Consider the following 12606-nt stretch of genomic DNA (forward strand, 5'->3'; position numbering starts at 1 on the left):
TCACTTTACCCATAATCCCCACCCAGAAGCAGCTGTTTGGGTGCAATCTGTAGAGTTTTTTGCACCAAGACAACTGAGTATTTGTAGCTCAGAGACAGTGGGGGAGTTGATTTCATTTTTCTTACCCATAAACTGTAGGCAAGTTTCACTGCCATTTAAGGTAACTTTCTGCTTGTTTAAGAATATTCCAGCTGTGTTTATGGTGTCCCAACATTCTCCTGCCAAAACCCTGGAAAAAATGAATTGGCGATATTTTCAGGGATGTTGGAGAGCACAGACTGGATTTGGTCCTTAAGTCCTCATTTGTTTGTGTTATATCTGATTAGGATAATAATCCTAATATCCTTATATCCTGGAGTCACTGACTGCATGTGGCGATGCTGACATCTTGCTCTGAATATACCCATCTCATCCTAGTGATGAGATTTTTTTACCCGCTGTTAAGTACATCCAAGTCTGCACTCCTCCACAGGTGACATGAACAAATTTTCTCTCCATGCCAATTTTAAATAAACTCACCCAACATTAGGGAGGAAGCATTGGAGTGTCCATTTTTATGTCCCTACCTTATATCTGGTAGCCTGTGTTTAATAAACCCTGCCAGCGCTTAAAAGATACAGCGAGGAAAATTGGCTGCAAGATCTTTCTTCGGCTGAATATGAATTTATAAACAAGTTCTCCACAGGTTGAAATCTCCTTCATGCTCTACAAGTTATTTTAAATTATGCTTCTTTCGGTTGAAATATAGCAGGCTGCTACTCCTTGCAAAGAAGCACGAGGCTCCAATATTGTATGTGCTTTTAAAAGTGCCTATGGTTTATAGTTTTTACTTTATTTTATTTTATTTAATTTTTTTTTTTTTTTTGGTATGGAGCAAGAATTCATCTAGTTCTCCCAAAATTCCCTTGCAGCTGAGAGAAAAGCTAGAACACCTGAGTTAAGATATCCTTTCAATTGAAATGACAAGTATAATAGATGTCTTCCAGGATCTTCTCTCTGACAGGGCTCCGTGCTTTTCTTAGATCCTGTCTGTAGGAGGAAATTACTTTGAGAAACCTTTCCACAGTCAATCATTTATCTGTTTTAGCAGCAAGAAGGCACCCTCCACCGAAATAAGAGGAATTCAACTCCTTTCATTTCAATTTGCCGTTGCTGACATTCTGAAAGTGGAGACAATAAATAATTGCAAGGTAAATTACAGGTTGGCCACATTTGCAGATGGATCTTCTTCCTATTAAGTATCTGGAGATGTTTATGCTGTCTTCCCTAACTGAAAAGAAATGCAGCTTCGTGATTTCGGTACCTGTATTTTTCCCCCAAAACTAGTTTTCCCAGCATTTTGGTCAGCAGCCAGAGAACTAATTGTTTTGTAGTGTTGACCCTACAAAATCAAAGTCGTCATCCTGTCAAGGCCCACCGAACTCCACTATACCCAAGAGCTCGTTTTCGTAAAGAGTGACAATTACAACATATGATGATTCTGTCACTGAAAAGTCTTTAGTTGGATTGCAAGAAGCAACCACCCAACCTTGGTGGTAGGAGCTTATGTGACACTTCCTTTAGTGAAAACCCACAAGATCTGAGACCTAATCTTGAAGCCACCCATCATTCGCAGTCGTGTTGAAAACCACTGTTGAAAAGAAAATTAAAATCTGGTCTCAGGGCTACCGTGACCTCCGGTTTCAGAGAAATTACAAAGGTTAACAAGCCACCAGTCAAAGAAACACTTGGTTCTGAAGTTGCTTAACTTCTCCAGAGTGGCACAAAGAGTGAACATCTTCCATTTGCACTCCCACTTTATAAATGACACATTAATTTTCCCTCTTCAGTAATTGAACACAGCACACAGTGCAGAACTTGACAGAAGCCCCTAAGGAAACAGTTTCTCTCTCAATGCACCACTGCCAATAGAATAGAAAGGTTAAAGAAGGCATCAGATTTGTCAGATTATTTTTTGGGGATGGGGTAAGGATTGTATAATTAGAAGCATCCATCAAGTTTTTAATTGCAGATTTCATAGAGGAAAGGGCAATGGTTTGAGTTTATAGAGATAGCTTTCTTGTTCTGTTGAGAACACTTTTCTTTTGAGACCTGTTAATTGCTCTCTCACAAGTTACTTACAGAAGTTCTGCTTGTATGAAATTGTTAAATGCATAAACTGCGCCCTTACTGATTTTTGTCAACATTTTCCATGTTTTTATGCATTCTTAACCTCCATTTGGAAGCTGTCAGTTGGGCACACGTTCCTGGCCAATAAGAACAGATGAAGTGAAGGAAGCGATCTTCTTGACTATTAAAAGCGGAGTTTGTCCGGGCTTCACATAGCTTCAAAATATATCTCCATTAGACTGTCCGCTTGGCCGCCACTGTAGTCGCAGATCAGAAATGGAAAAATAGAAATCTCTTCATGTTATTTCCTCAATTAATCCCTGCTGATGATCATCACGTCTTTGAGATGTTACTTTGAGACGGATGGTAAATTTGGGGCTACCCTATTTAAGAGCTCAGTATCAGCATAGAAGCCAGAAGCATCACACTGTTAGAAACACTGTCTAGATGCTGGAAAGAAAGCCATTCAGTTACTTTCATGGATGAGAAAAGCAAGTCAGTGTAGATACAAGCAGCGTGTTTAAATAATGAGCTTTATCAGGTGCTATGATGCCTGAGAACTGCATTGTCAGCTCAGCCTCCTTAGGCTCTAGTCCTCATTCAGGCTCTGTAAGGCCAGCTTAACATGTGAGATGAATTCCTCTTTACCGAGAGTTTTTGTGTATTAGAAATTACAGCACGATGCAAAAAAAAAAAAAAAAATGCATTGACTTGTTTTCATGACTGGATGTTGTTGTGCTTTGGGGTTAACGGGCAGGTATTGCTTTCTCTTACCACATTCGATGAAAAGGTGCTAATGCAGTATTGACTCAATAGTCTCACCAGGTACTCACCAAAGAAGAAAATATTTTTTGTGTCTCACAAATTGATATACGTAAACCAGACAATCTGCCGGTTGTTTAAATGTAGAGCACTTTATTCTGCTGATTGGCCGCAGGGCAACCACTATGTCTTGTCAATGCCAGAACCCCACCTCCACGCATTCACTCTGAAAGGACAAAAGGCTGCAGCCTCCCAGTGTTTAGATCTGCTTCATTTGGAAATCTTTTAAGTAGTAATAATAATGTTTTGAGGAAATTGAGTGGAACACTAAATTATTCTCTGATACCTAAGTTCAAACTGTGCAAGGCTAAAGAAGCTGAAAATCAATGCACTTTTAAAGTCATTAGAGATCATAAATGAAATAAGTCTGTGTTCCTTTAGCTAAGCTTTTAGTATGCTGTGGTATGATTATAAAATCAGCCTGAATCTGCATTAATTTCACAGTCTTTTTCTCCGAGAAGTCCAAGGGTGCATGATGAATAAAATGTAAATTTCAGAAGGCAATGTTTTTTATTAGTGAAAAGGGCAATGAGCCAGATAACCCAAAGCTGGTACAAGAGGAAGGAACAGAACAGGCACCAAAGGTTCTAGCTATTTTATAGCACAAGAAAAAAAAAAAATAGACATGGCAAGCTGTGTAGGGCTCACAGCAGATATGCAGAGAAATATACATTGTCTTAGAAATGTTAATCTTTAGGTCAAATCTCAGATACATTTCAGAGAGTTGCAGCTTGTAGAAATCACAAAGACTTTATACAAATAAAGAAATCCAATGCAGATTTTTGAATTTTACTTTGTATGCACTGTTGCATATTCCCAGAGTAATCGAGTATTTGTTGCTGTTAATAAGTAATAATTACTAAATAGTTCATACAGGGTTGCTATAGTTGTTTGTATTCAAATGGCATCAATTTATATTTATACACACACATATGTATATGTTTAACCACCCAGAAGAGTGAGATATATTTATTTGCTGACATTTTGAACCCTTGAAATTTATTTGCTAATTTGCCCTTGGTGTGAGGATTCTATTACTCACCTCTTAAAAAGCAGCAATAAAAATTTGAAATGAAAAGTCCCAATTTGCGGACGCCAGAGTAAAAGAGGATCATCCACGGAGAGAATGTAAGAGAGCAACTTTTTTCTTTTCGAAAATGCAAACTGGATCTTGCTAATTTCAAACCCGGTGACTTAAAAAAAAAAAAAAACAGTGCCCAACATCTTCCCCCTATGCTCCATTTTGAAAACTAAACTAATAAATGTATAAATCTTTCAGCTTTGGTCAGATTAGCAAGTCAGCACTGTGACAAAAGAGCAAAATAAGATGAAACCAAAGCGAGGAGTTGTTTATTTTCATGTACTACTGAGAACGGTGTCGTCTTGTGGCGGTTCTCGTAGACTGTGTTGGTTTAACAAGCGTCCAACCCTTTTGTCTTGTTGTTTTTTGTCTTTCCTGCTCCCTGTCCCCTTGTCCCCCACAGGCTGTGCGTTTGTCACATTTTCTACAAGGGCAATGGCACAGAATGCAATCAAAGCCATGCATCAGTCTCAGACCATGGAGGTACTGTATCATCTGCCCTTTCTTTGTTTTCTTTGTGCAAATGATGGGGATGGTAACGCAACTCTTTATGACAGTCACAGATTTAAACTTCCACCATCTCTCTTTGCATTCATTTATATTCATTCATTCATATTCCCTCCCTCTCTTCTTCCCCCCTTCTCACCCCCCCCCCCCCCGCTCCCTCTCAATTTTCTCCTTAATGACTTGAAATGCATTTACTCAAACCTTCCACTGACTCTGCAGAGATTTTTTGAGCCTTTTATCGCAGTGGCCCAGAACCTGCAGTGTCGAGTTGTGGTGCAATTTAAGCAAAACCACTCTGCACCTAAAGGAGCAAGTGTGTCCCCCGCCCCAGGGTTGGTGTGGATTAAACATGAACACACCCCCTCTCCACCACACCCCCAAAACGGGAGAGGGATGTCAAGTTATCTTTAATCTAGTCAAACAGAATTGGATTTTTGCATCTAGAATTTTGGAGAAAGTTAACACTTCTCTCACTTCATGTAACCAGCAAAACTGCTAACTTAGGAGGGTCCAATGAAAATTAGATTTGTGTACCTTTAAAAAAAAAAAAAATGGGTGACAACAAGTAAGCAAAAAGGCTCCAATTTGGCTTTAAAGGAAGAGAAGTAAACTGGTGTGGGTATTCCCCTCCCTCCCCCCAGATGTAGATAGATGGCTCTGTACTTTTAGTCTGTGATTTGGGTCATGGCCTTTCAGAATTTTGCACAAAAGCATCCCAAGAATGGTATGCCATTATTTATTCTGTACTGTCTGATAGAACCATTTGGGAGTGCATGTACTGCTGTATCACGTAAACTGTATCTTTGTGTATGGGTGATTTTTTTTCTGGAGGTGGCTTTGTGGTGTTTATATGAAGCTATGTTTTTATATTTTGAAAGAAAACAAGATATTTTTGATTTGATTTAACCTGCAAAAATTTCTTTATTGACTGTTTGAGCTTCTTTCCCCCACCTCCTCCCCTCTCCCCCCCCCCATTTTGTTGGGGGTGGTTTTTTGTTTGTTTGTTTGTTTTTTTTTTGCAATGCTGCATCTCCCAAAGCATGCTGGGAACTAAGCAATCACCCTGCAACATGTTTTGTGGGCAACTTTTTTATAGTGAGTCCAGAGGTGGGTGGGAAGGGCTGGGAAAGGAGTGTGCATGGCATTGTCATTAAATGTTTACCGTACTTTTCTGAGTTGTGCCCTCAGCATTGCAAAGCCTATTGTCTTTTTGGAACATTCATTTTGACTTTGATATTCCTAACATCTCTTATATAATCAATGTGTTTTCCTTTCAGTGCAATGCATTAAACACTCACACCCCCTTACCTGAAGGCAAGCTCAGGTGAAAATCGGCCATGCTAGGAAATAAGTAGCAGGATGTGAACTATCTAGGAATCCATTATGTGCAACGTGCAGTGACATATGTGACAATGTTTTTGTTGCCCCTTTTCTCTTAACTCAGGCTGCTCCATTATGATGGGTCAGTCCGATTTTCACCTAATTTCAGATTGGAAATTAAAATGGAAGTGCTGTTGGGGGGAAAAATGTCTTTACCTGTATTATCTTCCATGTGTTGTTTCATTCTTAATTATTTCTATTTCCTGTAATTTAGTGATCTGTATCCAAATTGGTTTCAATGTAGCTAATTCTTTTAACCTAAATTGTCTCAACTATGTTAGAAACATTGCCATCTACCACCACCATCCCCCGCCTCCTTCTCAGCTTTGGGAAGTGCAGGTTCCCCCCTTGCCTGATTCCCCCTGAGGGAGTCTGCGTTCTCCTGTATCCCCATAAAAGGAGAGCTCGACATCATAAGGCAGAACTGGGTAGGAACCAGAACCAGAAAATAATAGGCTCTCGTTATTATAGAGAATGAGGTGTGTTTATTCAAAAGGAATCCTTGATTCTTTCTCATTGTGAGGTCTAGCTAGTATAGAAAATTGTATTTGGTAAACCTGTCTTTAAATCTGGACATCTATGCTTAAGCAAAGGGGCCCTCAAACACTTAAATTTCTCATTTAATTCCAAAAAAAAATAAAAAAGACATTTAAATGGAGGATCACGTTAGACAGTCACGTTTAACTCGACAACTGAAGATTGTTTTTTTTTTTAACCAATGCTGTTATTTTGAGGCCTTTGGCGCACATCTTTGACTAAAATGAATTATCGAAGAGATTTGAATTCAAAACGATGAGAATATTAAAGTTTAAAAGAACAAGCTCCCAAAAATAATGAGTTTTTATTTCGTACCTTCTATTTTTCCACTTAACTCCACTCTGCCCCCATCCCAGTTTTATGGGGTTTTTTTTTTCCTTCATGATTTAAAAAAACGTTTTTGAAGCTACAATCATTAGCCTAATTTTCTGCTTTTGTATTATTATATATTTTTTGGTACTAAGGAAGGAAAAAACAACAAATGTACCATTAGGAGGAGATGCTGTAATTTGTTATGGAACAGATTTGATGGAACGATAACAACCCTTTTACACACAAAACTCCTGTACATAATTTCCATCTTCAAACTGTTTTGCACTCTTTAAAGTGATGAAGTGCTGAAATATGGAACAGATGAAGAAAAGTGAATTCTAGATTTGAAAACGGTGATGTTCCCTGTGTGCAATTTACTGCCATTTAGCGCTCTTCACGGGTGACTCTGGCTCCTGGAGCTGAAGACTCCTGTGTTTGTTGGGAAGCTCAACTCCAAACAGTCACCTCCTTTTTCTCACGTTTTTCTCTAATTCAACATTTTTTTCTGGGAATACAAGACATGGCAGTATTCACAGCTATGTCACCAGTAGCTACCCAAGATAAGGGGGGAAAAATGCAAGTTTGTTTTCTAGGAGAAAGATAAATGACCTGAAGGGAAGAGAAAAGCTGGTTTAAATAGAAATATATAATTTCTGAGAGGACAAAGAGGTCTGTTATCATGCTGAGTTTCAACGAAAGTTTTTATTTAATCACTTTGTGTATGGAAGTAGAATTACTTCCTTTTACCTCAGCAAATTTTAACAGCTTTAATTGTGATGGAACATGCAGGCAACCCTTACTAAAGAGGGAGGAAAGCTAGGTCTGGAAAAGTTACATTTCCATTGAGGACTTACCAAGTGGCAAGTGTTTAAAAAGTATCCGCCAGAGGAGGTGCTCTGAGATGTTTTTGGGCAGCTCTTCTCCCTAATGATTTTATCTGTCTCCAATAGGAACGCATCCTGTTATGTAGCCCTTGGCCATTTCTCACATGCTACCCTGCTCTTCGCCCTTTAGAGGACAGGAGAACGGAAAGAAGCTCCTAGGATCATGAGATTCATTAGGGAAAGAAGCCAAGTAGCAGCCTCTTTCTACACATTTAAGACAGATCTTTGACTGGAACGTGCTTCCAACTTGGGGGCTTGCTTAGCTCTGGGGACTGCGTCTAGAGTAGACGCGATACAGAAACACGGAGAGAACTTTCTGGAAACATGGGAACAATTACTTTGATCCAAGCCTGTGTTCTCTGAATGCCTCCTTCCTTCATCCACATTCCTAAAATGAAGCCCACTTCTCCCCGTTATTGCTGGATCGATACGATCCCCTCAGTTCCAAAGTTCAAACATTCATAACTGAAAATTGGAAAGAGTGGAAAAACAAATGAGAGACTTTTTCATTCCCATGACAATTTCCCCCATTCCCACCCACCCCCGTCCTGTGCTCCCACGTGGAAGCAGGCAGACACCACGGACCAGGACGACCCGAGCAGGATGTCTCTAAGGAGGCTCTAGGAAAGTTGAAGGAAGCATCCAGAAAGCGAGAAGGAGAGGCAGTTTAATAATCAGAGCAAGAAAGCACATGGATGGCTTCATCGACCGACAGACAGCCCCCCCCCCTCGCCCCCCCAAGAAGCCTTAGGCAGTCTCTGGAATTTTCTGTCGATGGTCCTATTCAGAGAAGAAAAAGGAATATCAAACCACTGCTAAACCATTCCAGACCATTCCACCTGCTTCAAGGTAGTTGAGGGAGCTGGAAGCAGGCTGCTTGTGTGTCCCGAGAGGGTTGAGCCGGGCTGTAACTTCCTCTTCGCTTTCCCATGTGTCTGCCACAGGGCTGCTCCTCGCCCATCGTGGTGAAGTTCGCGGACACCCAGAAGGACAAGGAGCAAAGGCGTCTGCAGCAGCAGCTCGCCCAGCAGATGCAGCAGCTCAACACGGCCACCTGGGGAAACCTGACGGGCCTGGGTGGGCTCACCCCACAGTACCTGGCGGTAAGTGCTTGAGTGGCTCAGCCTCCTGAGGCCCCGGGTCAGAGAGGGACACGCACCCCGAAACTCCCAGAGCCTCCTTCCCCGCACCGCACGTCGAGGAAGTCGTTGTCGATCTCCGGGAGTTATAGAAATCAGTGTTTATGCAGAATATTTTTCCACATTAAATCGGTATGCATGTGAATTTGACTTATTTCATTCTTTCTTAAGAAATGAGCAAAGTCACACAGGCTAAACCTGGAAGGAGTGTTTCAGAGGTATCATAAAATGTGAGAAGGGGTTCCAGAGATGGGCTCTCTTTCCTCATCCAGCGCTTGGCAGCGTGTGTCAAAGATGCTCGGTGGTGGTATCTGGAAAACTCTCGCGAGGCCGGGCGATGCTTTCCTGGCAGCCTGCAGGTGGAACTGCATTAACTCAGTCAAATCTTTCTTACTTCAGCTACTTGAAAACAAAAAAGTGAGGTCGCATTTCAGGCCAGACAGCCCCAATTCTCCCGAACACTCCTTCCAACTCTTGGTTTCCTCATTTTCTGGGTTTTCCTTTGTCACCCATGTCACTTCATCAGTGTCTTTATTAAAGCACAGTGACCAGAATTTAAGACAGTTCCCTCGTAGGAACTGAACAGAAAAGAGTGATGACTGCCGGTGTGGACTCATCCCCTTCATGTAGCCCAAGAAGGGTACATTGAGTTACCATGTGAGGTGAGGGCTGGAAGGCAGCGAATACTGTGAAGTGTGTGTGTGTGTGTGTGTGTGTGTGTGTGTACTTGAACTGCCACTAAACCATGCTACTCCACCCTGTACTTCGGCTTTGAATCCTAAATGCTGGACTTCACATTTATGGACATAATTTCATGGTGGGTGTCTGGGCCTCTCATCCCAGCCTCTGAGAGTGTGTGTGTGTGTGTGTGTGTGTGCATGAGTTTCTTTTCCTAATTCTGCCATTTCACATTGTAGCTCTCCCTCTCAGGGCACTGTCATCCAGTAACCTCCCTCTGTAGCAGACACCGTGCTGGGTGTTTTATAAACCAGTCTGTCTATTACCTTGAAAGGTTCTTACCTGTTGAGTCAAAAGCATCTTACCAATAAGTACAAATGTCATATACATCGTAATGAACATATTCTTGCTATGAGATAATAAGCCATAGATGAATGTTGTATGCAACTTTAGGGTTTGCACTTAATCCTGAAGGGTTCACCTCCATTCATGTCTATTTACACTATGTACCTATTTTCTAAGTGGGGAGGGGTCTCCTTTTTATAGTACTTCATTGTGAATAAGTCAATGCATGTTCTGGTTCTGGGATGTTCTTTTTTTTTTGCGTTAAAGAATGTCAAAAATTAAAAAAAAAAATCTAGCCCATTTTACAGAAGAGGAAAGAGGCTCAAAGAAGTGAAGTATCTTTCCCCAAGACTCCATGCTCCCAGTGGTCAGATGGGATTTGAGGTGGGCTCCCTCCCTGCACATTCTCTCCTTCTTAGGGTGCTACTTCTCCAAGGATTCTGTGCAAGGAGGTGGTGCACACTCAGCTCTGTGCCCCCCCACATCCCAAGTGCCTGGTAGCTTCTAGGACGTTTGGTTGATGCACAAGAATCCTGAGCTTCCCGTCCTCACCTGAGCCGTTAACAAGAGTGCCACCAGGTTTACTGCCACCTTCTAGCCAGTTCTCCATCTTATCCACAAAGACACCACAAGAGACTTAGTCAGAGGCCTTGCTAAAATCTGTGTACCTACCACCCTATCTTCCTGATGTGTCAGTTTAGAAATTCTACTTTAAAAGAAATGAATCTACCTTAACAATCATGTTTTTCACAGACTTGTGCTTTTCAAGTGTCCATAGACCATCTGTCTAGTTGTGTATACCAGAATGTCTATCACCGATTCATGCCAAGCTCACCTTTCTGTGGCTTCTGAGGATCCAGCTTTCCACTCCACCATTTCCAGAAACTGAGACACCTGTGTCCATCCCATCGCCGTGGCCCATCTCTCGGGCTCCACGGCTTATGAAACTCTCTGGCACTTGTTTCTTTAATCACTTCTGCAAATGTCTTCTGTCCCCTGCAAGAGAATTAATCTCAGACTCATTTATAAAAACACCTCTTCATAAGCAGTTCTTATTATGTTCTGTCAATTTTATGTCCACTCATAAAATGTGGAGGCAGAATAGGAATTACATAGCTAGGATTTCCGAACAAGGCCCTAAAGTTGACCCCATGTATTCCACAGAGAAAGGGTGTACTCCTTCTTTGTTCTTTGTGTACTGACTCTAGCCTTAAAGCATCTAACTGTTGGAGTTCTGGAGGACTCAGCTCTTGCCATGTGTTAACTTCTCTGGTTCAGTTGCCATAGTCTCATCCTTGGTTACTGTTGCCCATCTCCACCCCCAAATGTGAGCCCATCAGTAGCATCTGTCTTTGTCCTCCCTCACTTTTCTTTTTCACTGCGTTATCAGTCAATCTCTTCCTTTGAAGATCCCTGTCCTTCTTGTGACCCATCGCTCCTTCAGGGCTGAAAGAACCAGCCCTTCTGGTTGCTTCCCTGATCTCCTGAAAGATGTCGTCTTCATTGAGCCTCTGTTTTAGGTAGATGGGAATTCTGGCAGTGCTGCCGTGGTTGGAACCCCTCTTATTTCTTGCCTTGTGTCAGGTATGGCAGTCGAGGCTAACTGAGTGCATAACCAGTGGGTCATTGCATGCTGGGTATTTGGTAGGGGTAAGAAGAAACTCTCCCCACCCCTCCACAAATGATCCCTTCTGCCTGCTAGTTTCATAAATAGCCAGTAGAAGTGTTTTTAACAACCTAGGTTCAGATTCCCGTGAAAATGAGTATCCTTTGGGAAAGAAAACATAATGAATGTGTTCGTCAGATCCTTTCCCACCGTAAGAATGGACAAAGGAAATCATAGGGACACTGGACAGAAACTTTGCATAGGTGGTCATTGTACCCATACTGCCCTGCCTCAGTGATCAGGGACCTCACATTTCATCTTCCTCTTTACAGGTGTTTCCCACAGACATTTGCAGGTGTCACAGGCAGCATTAATGCATTAGAAGAGCAGTGGCTGGCTCTCCTACAGATAAATACACAGTTACATCCCTTCCTGTTTCTTCCCAGTCCGGTTGCTTCACCCCGAGGGTTCATGCTTCTAATAGCCTGACACTTCAAACTTTGGATATAGAAACTAGAAATCCATTTCTTTGCAAGCCCCTTGGCCTCCCTCTGGCTCTGGCTCACTAAAGAATGGTTGTCCATGGAAATAACCCTTGGTGATGGTTTAATGACCCTCCAGGTGTCCTTCAAAGTATCTTCAAAGCTGATTTAATTTTATTTAACTTTAATTTTTAAAAAATAGTCTAATAGGAGGAGGGGACAGTGGCTCTGATAAGAACCATAGATTGTGAAACCCAACAAATCAAACCAAAATAAAGTATTTCTATCAAAATTAATCATCCCTAGCTGTTCTGTCTTTTCCCTCCCACCCCGTGTGTGTGTGCGTGTGTGTGTGTATGTGAGTGTGTAAGACCTACATGATACATTCCAAGTCATCAAGAGGGATAGAGTAAATGTTACAGACCTTTTTAGTACCTGTTGATGTTAATCCTGTAATTCTGTTGTACCTGTGACTTCTGTTTCATCAGTCACTAGTACTCCACTCCACTTTGTGCTTTTAAGCCAATGATAGGTGCCGATTTTTGAGTCAGGTCCTATAGTAAAGTTTTTTCCTTACTAAACTGAAGAGACCTCTACTTACTCAGAAAAACAGCAGCAGTCTACATTATGTTCTGCTCTGCAGAGCTCCAAAAAAAATTCTGAAAGCTGTCCATAAAATAGCAAATTCATCTTATTCCTCCTAAGCACATAGTCTCCTAATAGT

General features: G+C 41.5%; 1 protein-coding gene across 11 annotated transcripts in view; it reads left to right on the plus strand.

Moving 5' to 3' along the window:
* Positions 1–12606, plus strand: part of CELF2 (CUGBP Elav-like family member 2) — a 637682-nt gene that overhangs the window by 567725 nt on the left and 57351 nt on the right. For all 11 annotated transcript variants that reach the window (XM_037848338.1, XM_037848333.1, XM_037848330.1 and 8 more), the window contains 2 exons: positions 4416–4495; positions 8577–8735. In XM_037848338.1, the coding sequence (XP_037704266.1) occupies positions 4416–4495; positions 8577–8735 (239 nt within the window). The remainder of the gene's footprint in view (positions 1–4415; positions 4496–8576; positions 8736–12606) is intronic.

This window comes from Choloepus didactylus, chromosome 8 (assembly GCF_015220235.1).
Source record: "Choloepus didactylus isolate mChoDid1 chromosome 8, mChoDid1.pri, whole genome shotgun sequence".
In the NCBI taxonomy this organism is placed as follows: Eukaryota; Metazoa; Chordata; class Mammalia; order Pilosa; family Megalonychidae; genus Choloepus; species Choloepus didactylus.